Source organism: Actinia tenebrosa, unplaced genomic scaffold (assembly GCF_029948245.1).
Source record: "Actinia tenebrosa isolate PJP-AT-01 unplaced genomic scaffold, QUT_ActTen_1.0 PGA_scaffold1__47_contigs__length_23844297, whole genome shotgun sequence".
Classification (NCBI taxonomy): Eukaryota; Metazoa; Cnidaria; class Anthozoa; order Actiniaria; family Actiniidae; genus Actinia; species Actinia tenebrosa.
The window spans coordinates 4,850,651-4,875,690 of NW_028292578.1; the positions used below are offsets into that span (position 1 = coordinate 4,850,651).

The 25,040-nt window shown below is 37.0% G+C and overlaps 2 protein-coding genes across 4 annotated transcripts in view; one reads left to right on the forward strand and one right to left on the reverse strand.

Moving 5' to 3' along the window:
• Positions 1–220: 220 nt before the first annotated feature.
• LOC116300109 (glutathione synthetase) overlaps positions 221–25,040 on the forward strand; it is a 30,891-nt gene continuing 6,071 nt past the window's right edge. For 2 of the 3 annotated variants that reach the window (XM_089032800.1, XM_089032799.1), the window contains exons 1-12: positions 222–615; positions 9,861–9,936; positions 11,293–11,459; positions 12,735–12,783; positions 13,809–13,882; positions 14,454–14,534; positions 15,308–15,388; positions 15,892–15,961; positions 16,290–16,411; positions 17,085–17,154; positions 23,027–23,108; positions 24,624–24,804. In XM_089032800.1, the coding sequence (XP_088888926.1) occupies positions 344–615; positions 9,861–9,936; positions 11,293–11,459; positions 12,735–12,783; positions 13,809–13,882; positions 14,454–14,534; positions 15,308–15,388; positions 15,892–15,961; positions 16,290–16,411; positions 17,085–17,154; positions 23,027–23,108; positions 24,624–24,804 (1,325 nt within the window). In that variant the 5' untranslated portion in view covers positions 222–343. Of the gene's footprint in view, positions 616–9,860; positions 9,937–11,292; positions 11,460–12,734; positions 12,784–13,808; positions 13,883–14,453; positions 14,535–15,307; positions 15,389–15,891; positions 15,962–16,289; positions 16,412–17,084; positions 17,155–23,026; positions 23,109–23,917; positions 24,026–24,623; positions 24,805–25,040 lie in introns of those variants that run through there. The other variant, XR_016120226.1, reaches the window with a different exon arrangement.
• LOC148909733 (uncharacterized) lies at positions 20,415–21,337 on the reverse strand. Its single transcript, XM_089033364.1, has one exon. It carries the CDS (start codon positions 21,294–21,296, stop codon positions 20,415–20,417), a length of 882 nt encoding a protein of 293 aa, XP_088889490.1. The 5' UTR covers positions 21,297–21,337.

The window sequence follows — 25,040 nt, forward strand, 5'->3', positions numbered from 1 at the left end:
GCAACCCAGTAAAAACCAAAAGCGTTTTAAGACTGGGCGGGTTTCCACAGGCAACCCAGTAACAAACAAGCAAACAAAAAAACAACCAAAGTCACTTTACGACTGAGGTTCCACACATGCAACCCAGTAATAAAATAATAGTAAGGTGTATAAGATACATTATGATATTCATAAGGCTCGGTTTTATGTAAATGTTGCTTGATAGACATCGTAGGGTAAATCTGGTATATCTGGCATTAGCGCCGAGACATCACGCAATCTTCATAACTTCATACAAATAAGTTCGATTCATAGCTGTTTTAAAATTACCTACGAAAAAAGAATAAGCTACTAGATTGCTGCCATGGATTTCAAGCTTCATTTTGGAAGTGAAAATCTCACTAAAGAAAGGGTGAATTACCTAGTTCGAAATTCCAAAGACTATGCCTTGATGAATGGCGCTTTACTGCAGTCAAAAAAGACGCCGGGTAAATCCAATCATGTACCTTTTATGCTGTTCCCCACTCCCTTTCCGAAGAAGCTCTTCGATGAAGTGAAGCAAGTACAGAAAGACTTAAATCTTTTGGTATTTAATGTCAGCAAAGACCACGAATTCTTGAGAGAATCTCTACAAGGGTCAGTAACTGATGTTTTGAAATTACATATCTATCATGTCTTGTCAACCTTTGTTTTGAATGCACATGTCTGAAGGGTTAGCTTCTAGTTCAAGTAATATTTTTAGTACACTAGTTAGTAACTTTTATTTCGGTAAGTTTTCTTTCTTTTTTTGGGTAAAATTCATAAGGAACAGAAAATATGACAGAAAACGAAACCTAGCGTTGGCATCATGCCTGTTGAAAGTTTTATCATAATTATCATTATAGTCGAATTTATGCTAGTACCTTGACCATCATCAATCAGAAGGACTAAACAAAACGACAGATTGTAATCCAGTCTCGGTACATTTCATTTAAATTTGAAACAGAAAGAGAAAAAGATGGACTATTTTTTCGACTGCATGACACCCGTCACCCAGTGCCGCCAAAATATGACTTAATTTGCTGGAGCCTCAGCTACGTTTGGTCTATTAAAATAACCTACTTGTTTCGAAATATGTATGCATTTGCCGCCCCAGGATAGATATTCGATCGTTTTGTGCCTGTAATGTGACATCACAATGAAGATCATCGACGTTTTCTCAGTTTTAGAAAATTCGATTTCAAAAAAATTGTTAGTAAAACACTTATTCATTGTCCTCATTGTGTCCACAAAATTCAATGTAATTATTGATCGAGAACAAGAAAAATACCGATATGGCTAGTAAAAAGTGGTGTCTGAAGGTAATTGTACATGCAAAAATAAATTTGTACGAATGGAAATCGGAGAAAATGCGCTTTTAACAAGGCTGAAGACTTGAGATTGAAATTCGAAGGATGAGTAATTGCTTGTCAGTCATAATGCGTGACTGGTTCGTAGTACTATCGACTGATAAGCAAATTATAAGACATTTTGAACTGAAATATCTTGGATATTTATATGAAATTCCGTAACGTATGTATCAATTAGTCAATTAAATTGATTTGTTCATTTTCTCTCTTCTCTCTCTTTTCCTATACTGGGCTTCCTGTTATTTTAAACAGAAAATTTGGTAAAGCACATTGTTGTATACACAGTCCTTTGACTAAACGTTGTCGTTGATCGGATCATCCCTACGCGCCTAGACCGAAAAGGATAACTGGTAGATTACCCAGAACATGCGTCATCCAAACTGCTCGCCAGTTTAAATTTTCGCCGTATGCCCGAGGCATGGTTTTGCAAATTAAATGGGATAGAAAACAGCGAGCTCAAGACGTGTTAGATAACATATGCGGCAGCTAGTAACTGTGAATTAATTATCCCTATGATCCTTTTCGGTCTAGCCGCGTAGGGATGAAGCTGATCAAACGACAACGTTTAGTCAAAGGACTGTATATATAGTTGTATGGAGTGGTGTCTGAATGAAAATGCGATATGCATGGGTGCAACCTTAACTCATGACTAGTCAAGTCTAGCCCCTATTTGTCCTGACCCCTGCCTCTTATCATCCTAAATTTTTGAAGGTCTGAGTTAGCTTTTTCTTTTTGATTCACAAGCCAGTCATAACTTCGGTGCACATGGGAACTTTCAGTGTTGACCGCTTCTTTTGATCTGCCGTAATTGTTGTGAAAAAAATAGAACATTTTTTTCAACCATTGTGAGGTCAAGATGAATTCGTCCTTTTAAGTTAAATCAATGGTATCTTTATTTGACCGCGTATTAATATCTTGTACATTTCAGAGGCAGCCCAAACAAAGTTCCTGTGTATGGTTTATAAGGGAATGTATGGGAGTTATGGTTAAGGTCATGAAAATAAAATGTTTCACTCAACAATTTGCTTCAAAACTTGCTGCAATCGTTGCTTTTACTTTGTTCAGCCTCCTGGCGACGTTTCATCGCGATTTGAGGCCGTTTGATGGTTTTTTTTAAAATCAGCCTAAATAATGGGAAGGCTGGAGACTTAGCACCCGATATCGACTACATCACGCTAGAAAATCCAAAAAAAATCTCTCTCTCTTTCCTTGAACCGCAACAAAAATGCAACATGTCAAAGGAACGATAATTTCTCTATCATAACATGTATTCTGAATGCCACCACGCCAAATATTTCCAGAAAAATCCTGGCTTAAAGTCGAATATTTGATTTCTTCTACAGCGTGTGATCGATGGTGTTCAAACGGCCGTTGTAAAGCGTGAGCGGGTCACGTTACATACTGCATTCTGATTGGTCGAACGTGATACCAAGCTCGAAACAAATTCCCCTTCCCCGACAGACTTGGGTTTGTTGCCAATCAGAATGCAGTATGTAACGTGACCCGCTCACGCTTTACAACGGCCGTTTGAACGCCATCGATCACACGCTGTAGAAGAAATCAAATACTCGACTTTAAGCCAGGATTTTTCTGGAAATATTTGGCGTGGTGGCATTCAGAATACATGTTATGATAGAGAAATTATCGTTCCTTTGACATGTTGCATTTTTGTTGCGGTTCAAGGAAAGAGAGAGAGATTTTTTTTGGATTTTCTAGCGTGATGTAGTCGATATCGGGTGCTAAGTCTCCAGCCTTCCACGATTTAGGTAGAGAAGAGCGGATTTTGAAAAAACCCACTAAACGGCCTCAAATCGCGCTGAAACGTTGCCAGAAGACTGAACAAAGTAAAAGCAACGACTGCAGCAAGTTTTGAAGCAAATCGTTGAGTGAAACATTTTATTTTCGTAACTTTATCATCACTCCCATACATTCCCTTATAAACCATACACAGGAACCTTGTTTGGGCTGCCTGTGGTACATTTGGGCTTTTATAGGCGTAAAAATTTTAGGCTGCTTTTAACGGCACCGGACGATGTTTTAAGGTGGAACCAAACTAATTCAGAGCGAATTTTAGACAATTTTGTTCTTGCTCGCTTCGCAAAACAAATGCGTCAATTTAACTGTATTTTTCATATAATGTGCTTGGATTATCCTAGATTCTAACAGTGTATTTTATTTGAAGATTTTTAAAATGTTTAGCCTATTACGGCCGAAAATCAAACAGTGCTATTTTTAGTTTTTGGCTTTTTTCTCCTCATCCCCAGGAACGATTTTTCTGAACTTTTCAGAATCCTATCACCTAGTACTATTGCAGTCTGTGTATAAATTTGGATGGAAAGTCTTGGGCAGAAAAAAGTTATGACGCTGCTTGAAAATTCGATCCAAAATTTGAAGCATATAAGACATCGCGCTTTAGAAACATTACCATTGAATGGATTGCCTTGAAGTTTTTACATATCTATTTCCAAGTATTGCGGATGAGCCTTAAGAAAAATCAGCATCAAATCTTAAAAACTCATCGAATAAATGATTTTTTACTAATTGTCGTTGTAAACCTCAAATATCAGAGTTTGGCTACAAATCACATTTTCGCCGTCTTCTTCAAAACGGCTCCAAGCTTTTTCTTTAGACTTCCTACATCAATAGACCAGAGCTTTATCTAGATGGTAGTGAAATTTCTACAGCTCGTCCTTTCCAAATTTTGGAGAAAACATTTTTTAATTTTTGATTTTGAACTGTTCAATAACTTTCGACCAATCTCAAATCTTACATTTATCTCAAAAGTATGTGAGCGAGCCGTTGCTTCACAGTTGAATACCTATTTACAACACAATAACTTGATTGAGCCTTTCCAGTCGGCTTACAAACCTGGACACAGTACGGAATCAGCGTTGATCAAGGTGCAGAATGATATATTCCGTGCGATAGATGATGGTAGCTGTGTCATACTCCTACTGCTCGACCTTTCTGCCGCGTTCGACACGGTTGACCATGATGTTCTCCTGACAAGACTCACCTCTCGTTTTGGTATTGAAGGCACGGTTCATAACTGGTTTACATCTTATCTGACTGGTCGAAAGCAATGTGTTGCGATAAATACTGAGCGTTCATCTAGCCACGCCTTGACCAGCGGTTTTCCACAAGTGTCCGTACTTGGCCCTGTATTATATTTGCTCTATACTACCCCTCTGGGTGACATCATGAGGCATCATGGAGTGACATTTCACTGTTATGCAGATGACTTATAGATCTATTTATCCTTCAAGACCGATGTTGTTGGCGATCTAGAGCTTGCTCGGATGAAAGTGGAAGCATGTGTACGAGACATTGATATGTGGATGCTGAACAACAAATTAAAGCTTAATGATGATAAAACTGAAATCTTGATATTTCATGCTAAGCACCGTCCGGCTCCGTGGCTAGTTCCTCTGTCACTCCTTCAGAGTGTGCAAGAAACATTGGCGTTATTTACGATAATACCTTATCTCTGGACAGTCATATAACTCAGATTTGTAAATCTGCTTTTTATTTTATTAGAAACATTTCACGCATTAGGAAATTTTTAAGTTTTGAAACAACTAAGATATTAATTCACGCTTTCATTACAAATAAGTTAGATAATTGTAATGCCTTACTTTTTGGTTTACCGAAGCATCTTTTGTAGAGGCTGCAGTATGTACAAAACACTGCTGCCAGGCTGGTTACCTTATCACGCAAATCTCAGCATATTACACCCATTTTAGTACAGCTGCATTGGTTGCCGATTGAGCAGCGTATCGAATTTTAAATTCTTCTTTTTACGTATAAAGTTATCCATGGTATTGCGCCAAAGTATCTCTGCGATTTACTTGAGCCTTATGCTTCTCAACGCTATTTGAGATCTGGTTCTAAGAGGTTACTCAAGGTTTCAAATTATAATCTAAAGTCTTATGGATACCGCGCTTTTTCTATTTCTGCTCCAATGCTTTGGAATGCCTTGCCACTGCAAATTAAACGTAGTACATCTTTAAATATTTTCAAGAGTTATCTCAAAACATATTTATTTCGCAAAGCTTTTCCTTGATCATTCGTTAAATCTTATTGACTTTTAGATTACATAGTTTTTTTGATTTTGTATTACAGATATTGTTATTATTAATTATTATTATTAATTATTATTTGCTTGTAAAGCGCTTTTGGACATTTTAGGAAAGGGCGCTATATAAATAAAATATTATTATATTATCTACTATTATTAACTATATATAGACCGTTGGCATTTATAATGAGGGTTATAACAAAAATAAAGCTTTGTGAATAACAAAGAAAACCGTGTCAGTCGAGAAATAATGAGTGGTAAAGAAGACTAAAATATAAAGATTACATTATCGATAGGTATCTACATATACATTATTATATACATTTATTATATTTATACGTACCGTATTGCTGTACTATTTACATGATCTAAATCCTATGTATGCACACAAAAGCACACATTTTTTTCTTTTTTTTTTTTTAATTCAAACATATAAATTCTTTAAGTTTACTCCAAGAGGTCTCATTCGAGCTCATCTAGGGAGTTCACTTAATAAAAGATTTACACATTTGGATGTGGAGTACAAACACACACACACACAAAGAAGAAAAACTAACAAAAAAGTTATAAACAATAATATAAAAAGTAAATTATGTTATAGCAATATAGTAGTGAAATTGTAAAGAATTTTTTCTTATAAATGTATAATTAACTTTTCGTAAACCTTTTTGTATCGATAATATATTTTTGCACTTCTAGAAACAATTTAAGACTATTAGAAACAGTTAAATTGGGACGTCCGTTCAAAAAGTAATCAATCTTTTGATTATCGGTGGTATCGTTTACAAAAAGCTGTGCGGAAACAAAAAGGCTGTACAATGAGCTGCATATCGAGAGCAGTGTAAGAAATAGTGGCAAGCTGATTCAACTGAACCATCATTACATTCACAAAGTGGAGAGGGCTTACATGCAATTTTAAACAGATATGAATTCAAAGCAGACTGTCGAAGACGCAGTCGCGTATGCAGTATAGAGGCCTGCCCACTTAGAGATGCATTTAAAAGTTGATTATATTCTAGTACACTGGTGAGATCGAATTTTTCTTTGAAATACATTTAACGAGTTTGAGTAACGAATATCGTTGTCTAATTCCGTCGTTCCAAATTGGAATTACAGAAGGCAAATAAGACCTTTGACTCTTTTTTTCAAAGGAAGCAAATTAAAGAGATATGGTGGAGTTAAATGGTTCACCATTTCATAAAAAGGAATTAGTTTTTGCACTTTTCTTCTAACTTTCAGATCTTCCCAACATAGTTCATTTAACAGGTTCACTTTACTAGTTCCCTTTATTGCACCAGTTACTATCCGAGCACATTCATATTGTATATCTTCTAGGATCTTACTATCTTCTTTACTACAACCATCCCACATAGTGTCACCATATTCCATCAAAGGACGAATTAAGCTTTTATACAGAACAATTAAGGTTGAACGATTCAATTTATATTTGAGACCCCTAAAGATGTTTAGGGCTTTACTAGCCTTTTCATGAATGGCCATGATGTGTTCTTCCCGAGAAAGGTTGTCTGACAGAGTTAAACCAAGATGTGTATGAGAGCTAACTTCGCGAATAGGGACATCATTGAAACAAAGTATTGGGTGTGTTATTTTGCTACGCTTTACTGTGAACGTCATCGATTCACATTTAGTAATATTCATTTTCATTGACCACTTATCACACCATTGACTTATAACCTTCAGATCATTATTTAGCTCACATGACGATCGTAGAGGGTTGTCCACAATATCAAACAGTGAAGTATCATCGGTCCGTTTTAACTCTTTGTGGAGTGTTACACGGACCATCATCAACATAGAGAAAGCACTGCGATTGTACATCCACACAGATATCATTTATATAAATCAAAAACAGCAAAGGTCCTAGTACGGACCCTTGTGGTACTCCTGCGTATATATTGGACCAGTTAGAACATTGTCCTTCAATCACAACACGCTGCTGTCTGTTTGAGATATAACAGCGGAACCAACTCGTAAATACGATGTATAATCAAAGTCATTTGATAAACTGTACCGTCGCCTGGTCTAAAGCCAGACTGGTGGACGTTAAAAAAACTAATATCCTCCAGAAAATTATATGCTCTAATAAGCACTACTTTCTCGCTAATTTTAGATAATGAATCAAGTAATGAAACGGGTCAATAGTTTTCTTTCGACTGACGATCCCCTTTTTTGAATAACGGTATAACATTAGCTTTTTTCCACTCGCTAATAAACTCACCACGTCTAATACTAGTATTACATATGGCTGAAAAAGATGCAGCAACACCGTCACATCACATTTTAATTATTTTGTTACTGAGATTATCATGCCCGCACGCTTTTGAGGTATCCACTTTCTGCATCAGATTCAATATTTCAGTAGCGGTCGTCTCTATATTAGATAAAGATTGAGACGAAAATTGCGCAGGAGGAAGAGAATGTAGATCTTGTTTCGAGTCATCAATTTTACTTTGATTTATAAAAAAGTCATTAAACAAACTAGCTTTTTTACACGAATCCACTATAAATTCAACCCCTTCTCGGAGAGCTGGGATTGATGTGCAATTTTTTTTCTTGTATACAGATTTAACACAACCCCACCATTTCTTAGAAGCAATGGAAATGTCTGACAACTGTTTGTTTAATTTGATATAATAATCGTTTTTAGCCTTACGGATCAGGCTGTGGTGATGTTTCTTTGCGCTTTTAGTTTTCCCAAGTAGTATTTGTTTTTTGTTCATTCAACTTTTTTAATAACCTGTCGCGTTTAAGAATTACTGCGCGGATCTTGGAGGTGAACCATGGCTTATCACGTGGACGAATATTCACTGTATTACTATGTATAAACTTACAAATAATATTGTTCACTTGACTGAACCATGATGCATACACGTCATCAATATGCGTTATATTTTCAGTGATCGAATCCAAAGCTATCTCTTTTAATTCTTTATTTAGTTCTAAAATGTTAACCCCAGAAAAATTCCAAATATGTCTTTTGAAAGCTCGTGGTCTAGCAAAAGTAACACAGCATTTAGCAAATATATAAGAATGGTCACAACTAGATGGAGGTCTAAATGTTCCAGAATCGACAAAAAAAGTAGGGCAATTAGTAATAACAAAGTCTAAACATGATGCGGATTGTTCAGTAATACGCGGAGCAATAGAGTTGCAATAAATTTTTTGTGTCAGTGAAATATCTAATGCGAGATAAAATTCCAATTCCTTTGGCAATTTTTTAGGAATTTCATGAATATGACTTTTCCAGTTTAAATTATGATCCAAAATGACACCAAGATATTTATTTTGTTTTTTCTGTTTTAGATTATTATTGTTGATGAAGAGTTTAGGCTGAAAGGGAAGTTTTTTCTGACAAGAAGTAAAAATAACAAAGTTGGATTTACTGACATTTAAAGTTAACTTGTTAGCACTTAACCATTCATTAACTTTAATTCATCCGAGGTTAATAGTTTTTTCTAGATTTATAAGATCTTTATCATAATAGAATAGATTTGAGTCATCGGCAAAAAGATGAATATCAAAAATTTTAGTAGAGTTTGAGAAATCATTAATATACAAGAGAAACAGCAAAGGGCCTAAGACTGAACCTTGAGGAACACCACAGGAGATAGGAAGATAATCAGGAAGATAATCAGGGTTGGTGTCTGTTAATAAGATAGGATTTAAACCAGTCTAGCCAATGCCGCTTATTCCATAGTTAGATAGTTTCTTGATTAGGATTTCATGGTTTACAGTATCAAAGGCCTTACAAAAATCTAGGAATATACCACAGCAATAAATTCCTGAATCAATGGCTCTTTGAATTTTATCAGTAATTAAGAGAATTGCATGAGAAGTGTTATGAAGAGAACGAAAACCAAGTTGCTTAATTGTAGAGGCAATCACTCTTTTCAAAGAAGGACATCAGTCTTTTGTACATAAGTTTTTCAAGAACTTTACTAAAAACAGAGAGCAGTGATATTGGACGATAGTTTGAAGTCAGAGAACGAGACCAGAGACAATAACCCTAACCCAGAATAGAATACATCCTGCAACAACAAGCAAGACCCGGGGCTCCGTTCACACGGGACACGAATTTGCAACGTCCCCTGTGATTGGTTAGGTTTAGAGGCGAGAAGGGGAAAGGTCATTGTTTTCTATTGTTCTACACACGCGTGCCTTCCAATAGGATCATCTTGCAAATTCGTGAAGGACGACCCCTTGAGCTATCCGTGAAAAAAAACTTCGTACGCCTAGCGGTGCAAATTTGAATCCGCTACCTTGTGAACAGAACGCATTTGATAAGAATTGAAAGAGACGGTTCCGCGTAAACAGCTGTAAACAGTACGTACAGGTTAAATATTCGTCCTGTATATCGTGTAAACACTCTCAGTCTTCTTTTAAACTTACTTTAGGACTATCAAAGCTGATGAATTCATTGGTCAAATCTACGATATCTATGAACGAACAAGAAAGGAGGGAATATCACAGGTTAGTGTAGAGAAATAGGGGCATACAGAAACATGTTTGGTAAAATGCCAGGAAAATTTCCCAGGCTATTTGATGTTATATCATTATACGAAAATCATACTCCTAGCTGTCACTCTACAGCTTCCAAGATCAATTTGTCACTCGATATAGCTAGTAATTGATTCATTAGAGATCAAATTAGAATGTGAGAGTTCGTCAATTAAAATTTAACCCAAATAAAATTGATAAAAGAAAAGAACGCGATTGTTAGGATGAAAAATAGAATTCATCGTGAACAATCGTAATAAGTCGTACTTATTCATTTGTCTCACGATTGAGGGTCCTTTTAAGAAGGGATCGCGTCGTTTTGACTGCAAACTGCCAGTCTTGGGAATCAGGTGATGGTGTAGACTGGATGGTGTTCGTCGGAAAATCTTTGCTGTAATACTCCAGTTTCGAGTTCTCTGTTGCTCAAGGTTAGCCTCGATTTTGTGTAGAATATTCATGTGTTCCACTGAAGGTCCATGGAATTTCAAAGTGTTTGTATTGTTGAAGTAAGCTTGAGCCGTTATGACTGTGACTGGTTAACACAAACATTATTTAAAACACATTATCATTATGCTCAAGGTTTTCACAATGTGTATTGTAAATTTGATGTCTCATAATGACTACTGTTTAGTACTACAAGTTAAATCAACACCTCATGCTAACCACCTCTTATAATAGACCCTTTCGACACGGTTCCCGACGCCATATTGCTTGAGGGGCAAGATTACTAAGAAGCGGCGGGGAAAGAGATACGTTTTTCGTTATTTTTCCATTCCGAGGTAAATTTTAGAGACCAAACTTTGTCTGTAGATGGAGAATCTTCTGTTCAATGTTTTGTGACTTTTTTGAGCTGATCGCGTCATTCTTGTCAAGGCAAGATTTTTTACGGTCAAATTGAACTAGTATGATGGAGTCTTAGTCGCAAAACTCGCAAACCCCAAAGCCTCCGTCTCTCTATGAACCAGCGTTATGCTGGCTCCATCGGCTCAAAAACAGCACACAGAACATTGAACAGAGGATTCTCCGTCTACAGCAAAAGTTTAATCTCGAAAATTCCTCAGAATGGAAATATAACGAAAAGCTTATCTCTTTCCCCGTCGCTTCTTAGTAAACTTGCCCCCCAAGCAATATGGTGTAGGAAACCCTGAAAGGGTCTATTGTAAGCTACTTTGATTACTGCAATTTTCATAAACATGCAAACTCTGTGTCGATCTTCGAGCTGCACGCTGAAATGTGTTTTTTCCGCTGCCGACAATCAAACATAATCAGTCAGTACCCTTCATATTTTTGACTTAGATTCTAAAAATCTCCTTTTTGGTTTATTTGCAGCCGATAGAAGTTGGCATAGTCCGAGCAGACTACATGTTGGAAAGTGACAAACCAACTGTAAAAAGTGTCAAAGAATGCAATGAAAACATGAGCGTCAAGCAGGTTGAGATAAACACAATGGCGGCAGGAGCTGGCAGTACGGGCTGCCAACTGACAAAACTTCACCGGTGAGCAATTATAATAAGATTACGATATTTCAAGGTAGACGCTTAACCTTTTACACTAGCCCCTCTCGATATATATTGACGAGATACGATTCAAATTTATACTTATTATTTAATTATCTATGGGAGATTATCAGATCTAATTTTAGAGCGTGGTTCCACAAAGGCGCCCGCAAACCCTCTGTCTCATCCAGTTAATCATTTATATTTCTGTGATGTCACTCATTTAAAAAGAAAAACAGATGTAATAAAAATTTTAAATACTTAAATAAAAAGATAATAAATTCACACTTAAACACTTCAAAGTAAAGCGTGAATGCATAAAAATCGTGCCTCAAAGTTTCAGTGCAAAGAGAAGTCTTAAAAAGGAGCTAGGATTTTTTTACAATATGCTAAAACATTGTCTTTTAAGAGTTGAAAGTGCATAATCTAAGGCATGACTGAGACAATTTATAGGGGTAGTGAAAAATAGGTTTGAAAACAAGCTAGTCACAACAAACTGCTACAGGAGACTCATTAGAGGTAAATAACTCCACTAACATGGTTTAAGACTTGTTTGCTTAGTCATGTGACTGTAACCCTAACTTGACCCTAACTTGGGGTTAGAGTGCAAAAAGTGTGGTCACGTGACTTCTTTGCATTTCTTGTTTTAAACTCACATCAAAGTCTTTTAGCTGAAGACGGATTGGAACAGAAAGCAGCTATAAAGCAATTATACAGTAAAACAATATGATGGTGATAGTGGGGGTGATGGTAATGGTGATGATGGTGGTGATGGTGGTGGTGATGGTGGTGGTGGTGGTGATGGGGATGATAGTGGTGATGATGATGGTGGTGGTGATAGTAATGCAGTACTAACAATACATGCGAGTATACCTATTTAGATATGGGATGTGTTAAAAATGGAGAGCTGTCCATAGGAGTGGACAGCGGTATACTGGCACGTAAACAGTTCCGCAACGCGTCATGTGGGTGGGTGGGTGGGAAGTCGTCAAGTCAAAGGCGTCGTAGATGAGAGTGACACAAAAGGGAGTGTTCACGCTAATATATACAGGGCAAGGCACGATGGGATATCTATTGTTATGTAAATACTCGCTATTATTTCAAGTACTTAGAAAAGTAATAATAACAATACTATCCCGTCTTCGCATTCGACAATACATTGTCAATTTATAATAGAAAACTTGCATTTATTGAATAACATTATTTCCTTTGCTTTATTTCTCTTTTTCTTAATTTCTTTCTTTATCGACTTATTTTTCTAGTCTTTGATTTCAGTTATCTTGTTGGGATGCTAAATCAAGATTTTTCAGTTATATCTCAAAAGGTATTTGGCGAGGAGATTTTCTATTTTCATTTTATTTTGCCTGTATTCTTCTGGGAATACTGAGAACTTACTATTCAAAAGTGGTGGGTTTTGAGAAGCAGACTCGCTGAATTTAATTTTTATTTTCGATGCAAACCAACAACAGCTACCAAAAGAAATAAACAAAAACGAATTTTTTTTTAGTAAAGCGACAACAATAAAACGAAAAATACAACATCAACAAAAACAAAACAAAACAATAAAAAAGGACTAAAATATAACCATCATCTTAAGGTGGGATATGAACTCTGCACTTAAAAATTCAAGAAAAAAAGTCAATTCCATTGTGCCATAACCCCAGACATCCGAAGAGCTGAGGCGTCGTATCTGTGGACTACGGACCTGACGGCAATAACCCAGTCAATAGTATAAAAATGATCGTTTCTAGGGCGAATGCGATTTTATCCCGAATTTCTCACCTTTTGTTTAAACTTTCTTTTGTTCTAAATTGAACAAAACAAAAGCAAGTCATTCGGGATATGCCATTGGGTGTACGAATTACGCAAGAAAATGTTTTTCTAGCCTGAAGGCATCAGGGGAGAGACTAGCCGGCCCCCAGACCATATCTACAGTTAATCCCTTGTACTCTGCCAAGCACGGAACCATTCAGTATTGAGCTACGTACAAGGAAGAACGTAAAGAAAACTAAAGTTGAAGGCCTATACTTATTTACATGATGTTATTATAGTAACTTGGCTCCAAAAATATCAAATTTTATTTCATTATAGTCCGTCAATTTTAGTTTTCTTTACGTTCTTCCTGGAAGCTTGGTAATGGTATCATAACGACCCCGTACCGTGGCTCAATTGCTGGTTTTCAATCATTCACAAGAGAATGAAATAACAAAAGACACGGCGGCCATGTTGGATGACATAACAAAAGAGACTAATGAAGAATCTTTTGTTAAATTCCTCCAACATGGCGGCTGTGATCGTCAATAAAACATTTCTGCTTTAAGTTTTGTAATACTGTGTTTTTCTGAACAGATTCCTAATAATACAGCAGTGAGTGGAATAGGTGAAATCCTGGCTCAAGCATGGGAGATATACGGATCCAAAAGGTAATAAATAGCCTTGTTAATTATAAATATCCTAATTTTGAATTGCCTATTGCTTAACGTTAAATTTGTGTAGTATATTCACTTGTTTCAGTAAATGTCCTTGGTGTGCGCGTTTAGGAAGGGGAGTAGTAATTTTATCTTAAAATGGGGATGGGTAAGAAGTTATTTTTGCACAGTCCCTAACTTCGTACACGTAAAAAGAGCAAGATAACAAAACAAAAAAAATCAGTGTCTTAGAAATGTAACGATTTCCGATCGTCTTCCTCGTGTGTTTCGTTGTGGATTCTTAAGCTCCCTATTACTTTATTAACCAAGCCTATGCCTAAGTAAATAACTCTTAGTTTGACTTATTATTTACTACGTTCATACCGTTTCGTATTCTTCGATTGTACGTTATTACGTTATAGCGGACTCTAGGGGGAGATGGGTGCCATTTAACAAAGATTTCTCATTTAGTATTGAGTATTGTTAAGAGCACCACAATGGCCGCCATGCTTTTGTCTTTTAACTCTCTTGGGAATGCTTGCAACCCATCAATTGCTAAAGTGTATTATTATTATTTTTCCCCCAGCGCAATTATATTGATGACAACGTTTGACGAGGACGTGGCAAAGTACGACCAAACATTAACGGAGTACTACCTGCACGAAAGGTTATTAGTTTTAGTGATATCTATAATAATGAAATATCGTCATCTTTAAAAAGGATACCTAAAACAGAAAGCATAAACGTTGAATACAAACAATTGCCGCTCACAATAGACCCTTTTTGAGTTCCAAATTACCGCTGTGTTTCTTGATTACAGACTCATTTACTCAGGCTTAGCCTCGATTTTGTGAAGGATATTCATGTGTTCCAGTCAAGGTCCGTCAAGTTTCATAGTTTTCGTATTGTTGAAGTTGTGCATTCTTTACTTTACCGTTGGTATTTGTGAATATTTAAGCACTGATTCGAGGATAAGCCTGAGTAAATGAGTCTGTAATCAAGAAACACAGCGGTAATTTGGAACTCGAAAAGGGTCTATTGTAGCTAATAAGCTACATGTTGCACGGGTAAAACAACACTTTATAGAAGAATATTTAGAATATACTATCGACAACGATTTTCAACAATGCGTGTTCTTTAATGTTCTCGTTCTAACTAAACTCAACTTAGATATCATATTACAAGTAAGACTTGAGTAATAATACTAGGGGAGGGGTGGTAACACAAGTGACGTCGAAAACATTTGCCGTCCACATACACACTGTTGTTCACATAAACTATATATATGAACTCTATTTTCCTGCTAATCGAGACAAATTGTCAAAATAATACGTGGAAGATGAAACATGAGCTAAATCAAAGTCGTCCATATAAACAACCGGTGATGATTATGGGACGTCCTTATCATTTCATTTGATAACCTAACTATATTTTCCATAGAGTTCCAAGGATTAAGCTAATTAGAAGAACGTACGAAGAGGTGCACAAAACCGCCAAACTAGTTGACAAGAAGCTTTTCATGTAAGTATGACAAAAAAGACGAGCAGTCAGAAAGTTGTTGGTGTACAAAATCATGGACTTTATTGTAATGCCAAACCTCAGAAAAGCATGTTTAAAATTCTTAAGACAAATTTGACTAAAATTCCTAGCAGTGACTATATAGTTTAACAAGATTCGATAAGAATTCTAAAGACTCAAAAATATGATCATGGCGCATTGCATGTTAAGCGCATTTTTTGGAATTGCAACATTGCATCGCATGAACACAATGTTGAACTAACCTGGCATCCTTTGCAATGCAGCAATCGTTTCAAGCAAATTTGCCTTTTTTTAATCAATAGGTTGTTGCATAAACAAACGCCGCTACTTGTGACATACCTTGAATAATCTCAGGCAGCTTAACATGCAACAAATGCATTGCTACTTCTAGCCTTAAAGGTATCATCATCTACCCGATGTCCTTAGGACCGAATTGAATGATACGATTGTCTATTCAAGATCGCGTTAGATTATCTTTCTTACAGGGAAGGCCAGGAAGTTGCTGTAGTATATCATAGATATGGTATACTTCCAGGAGAATACAAAACAGAAGATGTAAGTCCAAGTGCATTCAATTATCAATCTACCACGAAACTAGCACAGTTATATAGCGATTTAAACTTACAGACTTGCCATCTAGCTCGTGATAGGAAAAGATAGAATTAAAATTTTAAAAAAGATAAAAAAGTTTGTCAAAAGTGTGATAAGTTCGGAATAGAAAACGTGCGCGCGTGCTGTGTGTAGCTATAAAGCACGCGGGGGCTGGCAGAACACAAGAGAAGTGTTAGGAGAGGCACGATGCGTAGCAGGTTCTGTGTGGTCTCATAAAGTATGCGCGCGCTCCCAACAACATTTTAATGTTTATTATTTATTCTTTTGTAAGGCTTGGTCTGCAAGGCTTCTTATAGAGAGATCTCTAGCTATCAAATGCCCAACCATTGCAAGTCAGTTAGTAGGGACGAAGAAAATCCAGCAAGTCTTGGCAAAACCTGGAGTGGTTGAAAAGTATGAAATTACACCTTGTAATTTATAGAAAAAAATGCTATTAGATTCGTTATATTACTCAACAAAATTACTCGATTCTGATTGGACAAGAGGAGTACAATCAAATCGTTAATAGTGTACTCTGTCAGAGTCTCATTTAAGTTGCTCAGTTTTGTTAAGTATATTATAGATACTCGCCTAATGCTCGTCCACCCGGTTAGCTCAGTTGGTAAGACTGTTGTGCGGGAGGTCGTGGTTCAAGCCTCGGCCGGACCAACACTCAGAGTCTTAAAATAACTGAGGAGAAGGTGCTGCTATCTGCAAATGGTTAGGCCTTCAAGTCTTTTCGAATAAGGCCTTTAAACCGTAGCGGTCCTGTCTCCCAACCCTTTCTAACCTGCATGCATTAAATGGGGGACAAAAAAGAACCTGTTGAATTATTTGTATAAGAGCGGGGGATTGTCTCCCGAATGAACAGCCTATTCCTGTCTGGAGGCATAACACTATTGTACTAACAAATCACTCATGATTGTAAGCTGCACGGTTGCTAATAGCGCCTTAATATGCAGCCAATAAAGTCCTCCACTGGTCGTAAAATATAAAATAAAATAAATGAAGGGAGGAACCGAGGCTCCTCAAGCCCACTCCTAACTCTGCTCATGAATAACGCTTGCTTTTGAATTGCCTTTACCAGATACATATCAGATAAGGCTGCTGTACAGCGACTTAGAAGGACATTCACTGGCCTTTATTCTCTAGATGAGGTAAGACATCTTCTATAGTCATGCATTCCTCAGTGGGAGACTGAGTCTTTAAGAGTGTTATAAAATAAATAAAAGTTGTCTCTGGCTTCAAATCTCTATACTTATTGGACGTTTCGGCGTCCAAAATGTATTTATTATCAGTCAAGATCTGTAAAATATAGGAAATGTATAAACTTTGACTGAAAATAAATTTCATTTCATTTCATTTAATCCTATTTCACACCACCTAGAGTTTACATTACAGTTCTACATTTTTACAATAAAGGTTTACAATACAAAAATTTTATACAATTACATATATATAACAAAACAAAAAACAAAAAGAACAAAAAAATCATGAATATTTACAATACAGTATCAGAAAGATTATCAAAGCTATCATTTACAAAGACTCAGCTATAGTAATAAATCGAATAGTAAACTCAGGGTGGCAGACACCTCAAGAAGAAACCACAGGCTTATACTCTCGAGGTGTCTTTTTAGCTTGGTAATATATAGTATCAAATTAGAGAAAAGAAAGGAGGATAAAGGCATGCAGTTTTAGCAAATTCAATTAAACAGAATAGAATAGAATAGAATTGAAAAATTAAACGAGCCTTACCTGTAAGGTGAAGTTTGATTGTGATTCTACCAAATCCAAGGTGACGCGCTGAGGGTTAGCATGAGATGCACACGTGCTGCCGTGGATGCTCAGATTTTCAAATGTTGTGGACACGATATAGAGAAAAAACGGGTAAAAAGCACGGGTGGGAAAACAGAATAACTCTAAGGGAGGGCATGTTAACCCTCAGCGCGTCACCTTGGATTTGGTAGAATCACAATCAAACTTCACCTTACAGGTAAGGCTCGTTTAATATTTCAATTCTACCAAATCACGGTGACGTCACTTCCGATTAACATGAGACTTTAAAGCAATTATTGTGGACACAACCACTATTGACAAACAAAACAAAACTTTATTATGACAATAACAATTTATCTTAATACCGCTGCAGCAAAATCAGTAAGCACAGGTTTATTATAGAATGTCTGGAAAGTTGAAACTTGAGACCATCCTATGTGCTTCAATATTTCATCAGTCGGAATCATCTGGCTTGCTTTGGATGTAGCAGCTGCTCTGGTGCTGTGAGCCTTGAACTTTGTTGTATCAACACCACTTGCTTGGAGGACAGTTTTAATCCATCGACCTATAGTACTAGTACTAACCGGTCGATAAGGCTTCACGTAGGATATGAGCAGTCGTGAATTGCCTTCATTACGTACACTCTTTGTCACTTCAAGATAGTGTCGAAGAGTGGAATAAACACAGAGTTCCTGTTTAATGTACTTCTTAACAATAAACGATGCAAAAATCTTTCCCGGTCTGTCTTGCTTGACATGATCCCGTGTGTAGAACAAATAATAATCTGCATTCTCTTTCATATCATCAATATCGAGAAATGATAATGTCTGACATCTTTGTCCAGATGTGAGTGCTAGCAAAATAACTAATTTGAATGTTAGTTCCTTTAATGAAAGTTTCTCCAACGGCGACAATAGCTCTATGTATTTCAGTACTGGGTTGACATCCCAAGTCTCCTGATAACGAGGAGTAGGTTTGACAAAATTAAACACTCCCTTCAAATAGCGTACAACAAAGGGGTGATCAGTAATTGTGTAGTGAGTACCAGGAAATTCAAATCCCATTAAATAGTTCGACAAAGCCGAACGTGCTGTATTAATTGTGGAATAGGATAGCTCTTTGATGTGTAAACTGTGCAGAAACTCTGAGCCGCTGATGAGCCGCTGATGAGCCGCTGAGAGCCAGAGGTGCCGACTGATGGCCCATAACCAAATGTCCTTAGCAATCTGAGTGCATTCCTTACTCTTACAACCTCCCATAGCATTAATATAGGACACTGTGGTAGTATTGTCAGATAAGATCCTAATGTGTTGGTTGGATACTGATTCAAAAAGGGACATGAGCCCCAGTTTAACTGCGAGCATCTCCAGGACATTGATATGATAGTTCCTCTCCACTTGGGACCATAGACCTTGGGTTTGACTTTGGGAAGTCCAAGCACCCCAACCCACAGAAGATGCGTCAGACGTAAGAATCATGGTTGGGATACCATGCACAATGTTTCTCCTTGCAGCAGGAAGGGAACTGACCCACCATTCTAATTCTTGGAGACTTTCCCTGGAAAGGGACATTTTCTCATCAAAATCCCCTTGGGTAGCTTTTAGGGACACATCTTTGTCCCATTCTAAATTTCTATAATACAGCGGGCCAAACTCCACCCCAGAAAATGTTGATACCAAAGTTCCTATCAATGATGCAACTTCCCGAATGGTATATGCCTGTCCACATAAATACTTCTGACACATAAGGACAATTTTCTCAATCTTCCTTGGGGTCAAACAAACTGTCATGGTGTCAGAATTTAACACGAAACCCAAAAACTCTAATGACTGTGTAGGATTGAATATAGACTTGGTTGGGTGAATGACAAAACCTAGACGAGTAAACAGCTGAGCTGCATGTATGGTAGCCTCACGACAGGCATCTTCAGTATCGTCCGTGAAGAAAGAGTCATCAAGATATCCCAGGCAATTATGTCCATATTGAGTTCGTAAGGTGGAAAAAACAGGTTTGAGGACCTTCGTAAAAATACGTGGACTACTTGTCAACCCCATTGGTAGGGCCCGAAATTGAAACAGGTATCCCCTCCATGCAAACTTGAGAAACATTCTATAGGCAGGAGATATTGGTATGGAGTAATAAGCATCTCGCAGGTCGATTGAAGACATAAAACTTGAACACCCAGGCTTCATTAATTTGATTGCAGACTCAAGCGTGTCCATTTTAAACTTATGGTAAGTCACTGATTGCTTAAGGGACTTTAAATTGAAAATCATTCTGTAGACCCCAGGTTCCTTCTTAGGTATTAGAAATATAAGTGAAATAATCTCCCCACGTTCTGACTGACATCGTTCAATAATTTGCTTTTCCAAAAAGGTGTCAATCTCTCTATCAACAGCTTGTTGTTCTGTCAATGTGAATTTGAATTCTGCGTGTAAGGAACTTGAAGAGCCATTTGATGGCATAGGAATGCAATAAAACTCAAGTTCACAATTAGACACACATTGTAAGACAAAGGGGTCCAAGGTAATTGTTTTCCATTCCTCTAAACAGTGTTGTAATTGGCCAGCTCTAAATGGTGTCTCTGACCCAATAATAGCATGAATTTGAGTCATGTAACTAACCTGAGCTCTGGAAATTATTGACGAGACTCTTTGTCGGTCTGAGTGCGTTGTCTGGCTCCTCCCCTCCTGCGGTAGGAGCCTCTCTCTCCTAAAAAAGACCTTGAGCCATAAGCTCTGCCATCTCTTGAAGATGAAGAGGATCTTTGCCGGCTTTGGCTGTTGTAGGGGTGATAACCTTTACGACTGCCTCTCTTGGATGACATTTTCTTTGAAAGCTTGTTTGCCTTATTTACCTCGCCAATTTCTTTTCCAATATCATCCCCAAACAGCTGATCTGTAATCGGCGTAGTAGGGTTACAAAGCGAAGCAAACTGCGAATTCAATTCAGGCCTTAAGGACTCCCGCCGGCGAAGGTTCAGTTCTCGATTACCTGCCGAGGCAAGGACTAAAGAGTGTGCAAGAACAGACTCCATCTCTCCTGTTGCCTTCTCGCATGCAGACATCATGGCATACATGGCAGTAATAAAATACTGTTGAGACTTTTGAAAAGCCCTATCTGTGGCTTTGGTATTCTGGCTTAACTGATTCCATACAGCTCTATTGACTTTGGGCGAGACCAGCAATTTGCAATTTTCTGGCCGAAGATATTTTGACATCAAATCGTCGAGTTTTGACTTGGGTAGCTTTTCTTTAACCAGTTCCTCCACCATGGTGGCTAATTTAGAATCAACGGCTGGCCCAGTCTTATCTGATGTAGAGAATTCATCTGCAAGATTGTCGAAACCAGAAGTGGTATTACCCACATAATCGTCGAGAAGGTTATTGACTTGTGACGAATCCCTGTCCTTTTCTCCTGAGGAAACGCTGTGTTCAGAATCTGAGTCGTCAACAGGTCCAAGCTGCTCCTGAATCTGATTAGTGATCTCCTGTTTGAATGTGTTGAACATTCCCAACATCTCATCTTTCCAAGATGGCGGAGGTGAACCCCTCGTGTCGTCCGCCACGAAATAAATTTACTGGAAAATAAACCAGTAGGGAGCAACCATTAGTTTATTCCAGCAAAATAATGAATATTTCGCAGAACTATGGTTGCAACTCGGGAAACTATAACTTTCTTTCCCAAAAACCGCCTAGGATGCATAAATTTCGGCGGTGTAAGTGAGGCATGAAGCACTCGACTTACAAACAGATTCGCTTGGACGGAGTTTGCATCATAAATATGACTTGAAAACGAAGTCAAAAACCCAGAAGAAAAATCTAAAACGAAAGAAGATAAAGTAAAAATATCCCAAATTAAACTTCTTACCTAATGAATGAAGTGAAAAATATTATCGATAAAGTCTCCACAACTTCGAAGGATTCGAAGAGATCCGAACTCCACGGCTAAGCTTTGTGTACTGAGCATCCACGGCAGCACGTGTGCATCTCATGTTAACCGGAAGTGACGTCACCATGATTTGGTAGAACTTTATTTGTGCCCTCTGATTTGCAAATTAGTTGTTAAATATTTTAAAGATTACAATAAAAATTTGAGGAACCACTTGCTACCTAAAAATAGTAATGCTAATCAAGTTAGGTAGCAAATAGGTCATTTGGTACTGTTTGATAATTGTTACAAGAATAAGTATAGAAATAGGAAAATCCAAAAACAAATGTAATTAGATTGGAGTAATAATAGTAATAATAATAAAGAAAGAGAAAACCATAAAGGAAAAGAAGGAAGAAACCATGGGCGAAAAGTAAAGTGCATCAGAGTAACTAGTAAGTTTTTAAAATTTGATCTATTATTAGTTTTTTTAAAACTTGAACGTTTAGTTCTTTTTAATTCATCTTTTATCTTGTTCCAAGTAATGGCACCGACGTAACGGATATTAAATTTGCCATAATTAGTTCTTATTTCAGAAATATAGAAAGAGTCTTTTGAAGCTAATCGTGTTCTGTAGGTATGTATTTTACTTATGGGTATGAAGAAGTCATGTGAAAATCATACATAAATATACAATTATTCAAATAAATTATATTATTGAGTTTTAGTATTCCCAGAGATTGAAAAAGTGGACTTGAAGGAGCTCTGAAGTCAGAAAAGATTATTATTCTTAGGGCTTTCTTTTGAAGTGTAATAAGAGGTGTAAGTCTAGATGGATAGGTGTTTCCCCATGTTATAACAGCATAAGTCAAGTGGGGATAAATTAAAGTATGGATAGGTGTTTCCCCATGTTATAACAGCATAAGTCAAGTGGGGATAAATTAAAGTATAATATAGTTGTTTGAGTATGGTTATATAGGTGTATAATGGCGAATTTTGCATAGTACACCGATACTACGCTTAATTTTCATGACAATATGTTGAATATGATTTTTCCAAGAAAGATGAGAGTCTAAATACACCTAGATATCTGATGCACTTTACTTGTTTCACCAGTTTTTGATCAGTAAACAGCTTGGTAGTGTGGTAGTGTAAAGCAAGGAGGAATAAGGAGCTACATGTTTTATTTTGTGGTTTTAGTTAAATAGCTTAAATATGTTAAGTCAGAGATAGACAAGTTTTATTTATATTATTTCGGAATGCCTGACTGCTTCTACAGCATTTTTAAATTCAAGAGAGTTAACCATTTAATTGTTAAGTGCACCGATATACACTTAACAGTATCATTGGCTTGCAATTATAATATTTATTACCATGTAGGGACCAGAAGGTGACCAGACTGTCAAAATGGCATTCGACGATCCAGATAAGTTTGTTCTCAAGCCTCAGAGAGAAGGAGGAGGTAAGATACTCTTCTCGGAATTCGAATATTCAACGATAATGATTTAGCCTCTAGCCTCTATCGAAGAGCTTACCGTGACAATATTGGGTAATTTGTAACAATAATGCAAAACAAATACACAACTCTTTCTTGGTTGTCATAGAGGCTTTGCACCATCACGTGATGGCAGCCATGACAGGAGGCAGAAACCATTGAATCTGATTTAATGTGATTTACATGAGAAAGAATTCAGTTTCCCAGGGGAGAACGACTCTATTGTTGTGTCTCCTGTCATGGCTGCCATCACGTGATGTTGCAAAGCCTCTGTAGATCTTTTTCGAGTTCCAGTTCGCTGTGTTCCTTGATTAAAGACTCATTTACTCAGGGTTAACTTCTTACTAGTGTCTAAATATTCACAAATTCCACGGATCATCAATGGGACATATTGTGTAGTATTCAATACAAAATCGAGGCTATCCCTAAAAAAATGCCGGAGAACTTGAAAATGGAGTGCACAGTCACCATATGTCTGTGAACCAGTCACTATGATATATATGTTACTCAGTGCAACTAGACAATATGTCTTTGGTTTTGTATCATGGGTATATGAAATGCAAATACAGTGCACAGTCACCATATGTCTGTGAACCAGTCACTATGATATATGTTACTCAGTGCAACTAGACAATATATCTTTGGCTGTGTATCATATATATATGTTGTGCACTCTAAAAGTTGGTACAAAAAGGTTTACTGACGGGGTTAATCGTGGAATTAGGTGGCAATATTTTGATGTGTTGGTTAGGGATTTGTCTTTGCTTGTGCTGCAGATTGACTCAATCCACTTCCTTACTTGCCAATGGTTAAACAGTCCTAGAAGCGTGCTGTACAGCATAAAAATAAAAATAAAAACAATATAAAGTACCTCTCGAAGGAAGGTTAGCGCAATATTGTGGCTTCAATTTATATTGTAAACTCAATTAAAAAACTCATTAATAATTCATGAAGGAAACACAATAGAAATCATGACCACGAAGGAGGTTTTGTATCTGATATAGATTCGTCTTCATTTGCATAAACTTTAACTTGGATTTTCTCTATCAAACTTGGTTCATTTCGTAAAGAATTCAGTACAATATGAGAACATATGTCATCAGTTTTTTAAGCCGTTGAATAAACTTACAGATCGTGTTTTATCGGGTCTAAAAACACTCGGCTACGCCCCGTACCGCGTGTTTTATACCCGATAAAACACTCCTGCGTTTATCAAACAGTACATAAGATGGGCAATTCATTTTACCGCGTGTACAAATGTGCATAGTCCTATTCAGCTTGTGAATAATGTTTTTCCATTTCAAACCACGTGTCATTTCCAATAGAATAAGATTCTTTGTTTGCGTTGTATCCATATTTATGTCGTGTCTTTTAGAACAAAACCATGAAACAAATAAACGATCACTTTTTAAAATGACACGTGGTCAGAAATGGGAAAACATTACGCCAAAGATAAAAACATTTTCTATTATCAATCAATAGGGCACAATATATTTGGTGAAGACATCAAGACTACGCTAAGCCAGGAAGATAGATCGCAGTTTATTTTAATGGACAAAATACGAAGTCCTTCAGTGAAGAACTACATTGTGCGGCCAGAAAATAGCGAACCTGCTTTTACTGATGTTGTCCCTGAATTCAGCGTTGTCGGGGTATACATTGCGTAAGTTCAAAATAGCTAGCCTTTAGCTATAATGTTTAAGAGTGCGCTTTACTTAACACATTAAATGATTCGAAGACCTACATCGTGTAAGCAATAGATCTCATGTCCATACTTTTGTAAATAAGAATAGACAATGTCGTATGTCTAAGCCTGTATTTATTTTTTTCAGCAGTATCAAGGACGTTTCCAGTTATTTATTCTCTGTAATTTTGTGTATACTTTAAAAAGCCTGGTTC

What these genes read in the sequence shown, in the direction of transcription:
- LOC148909733 (XM_089033364.1), bottom strand. Translation starts at nt 21,296, where the DNA reads ATGTTGGGAATGTTCAACACATTCAAACAGGAGATCACTAATCAGATT.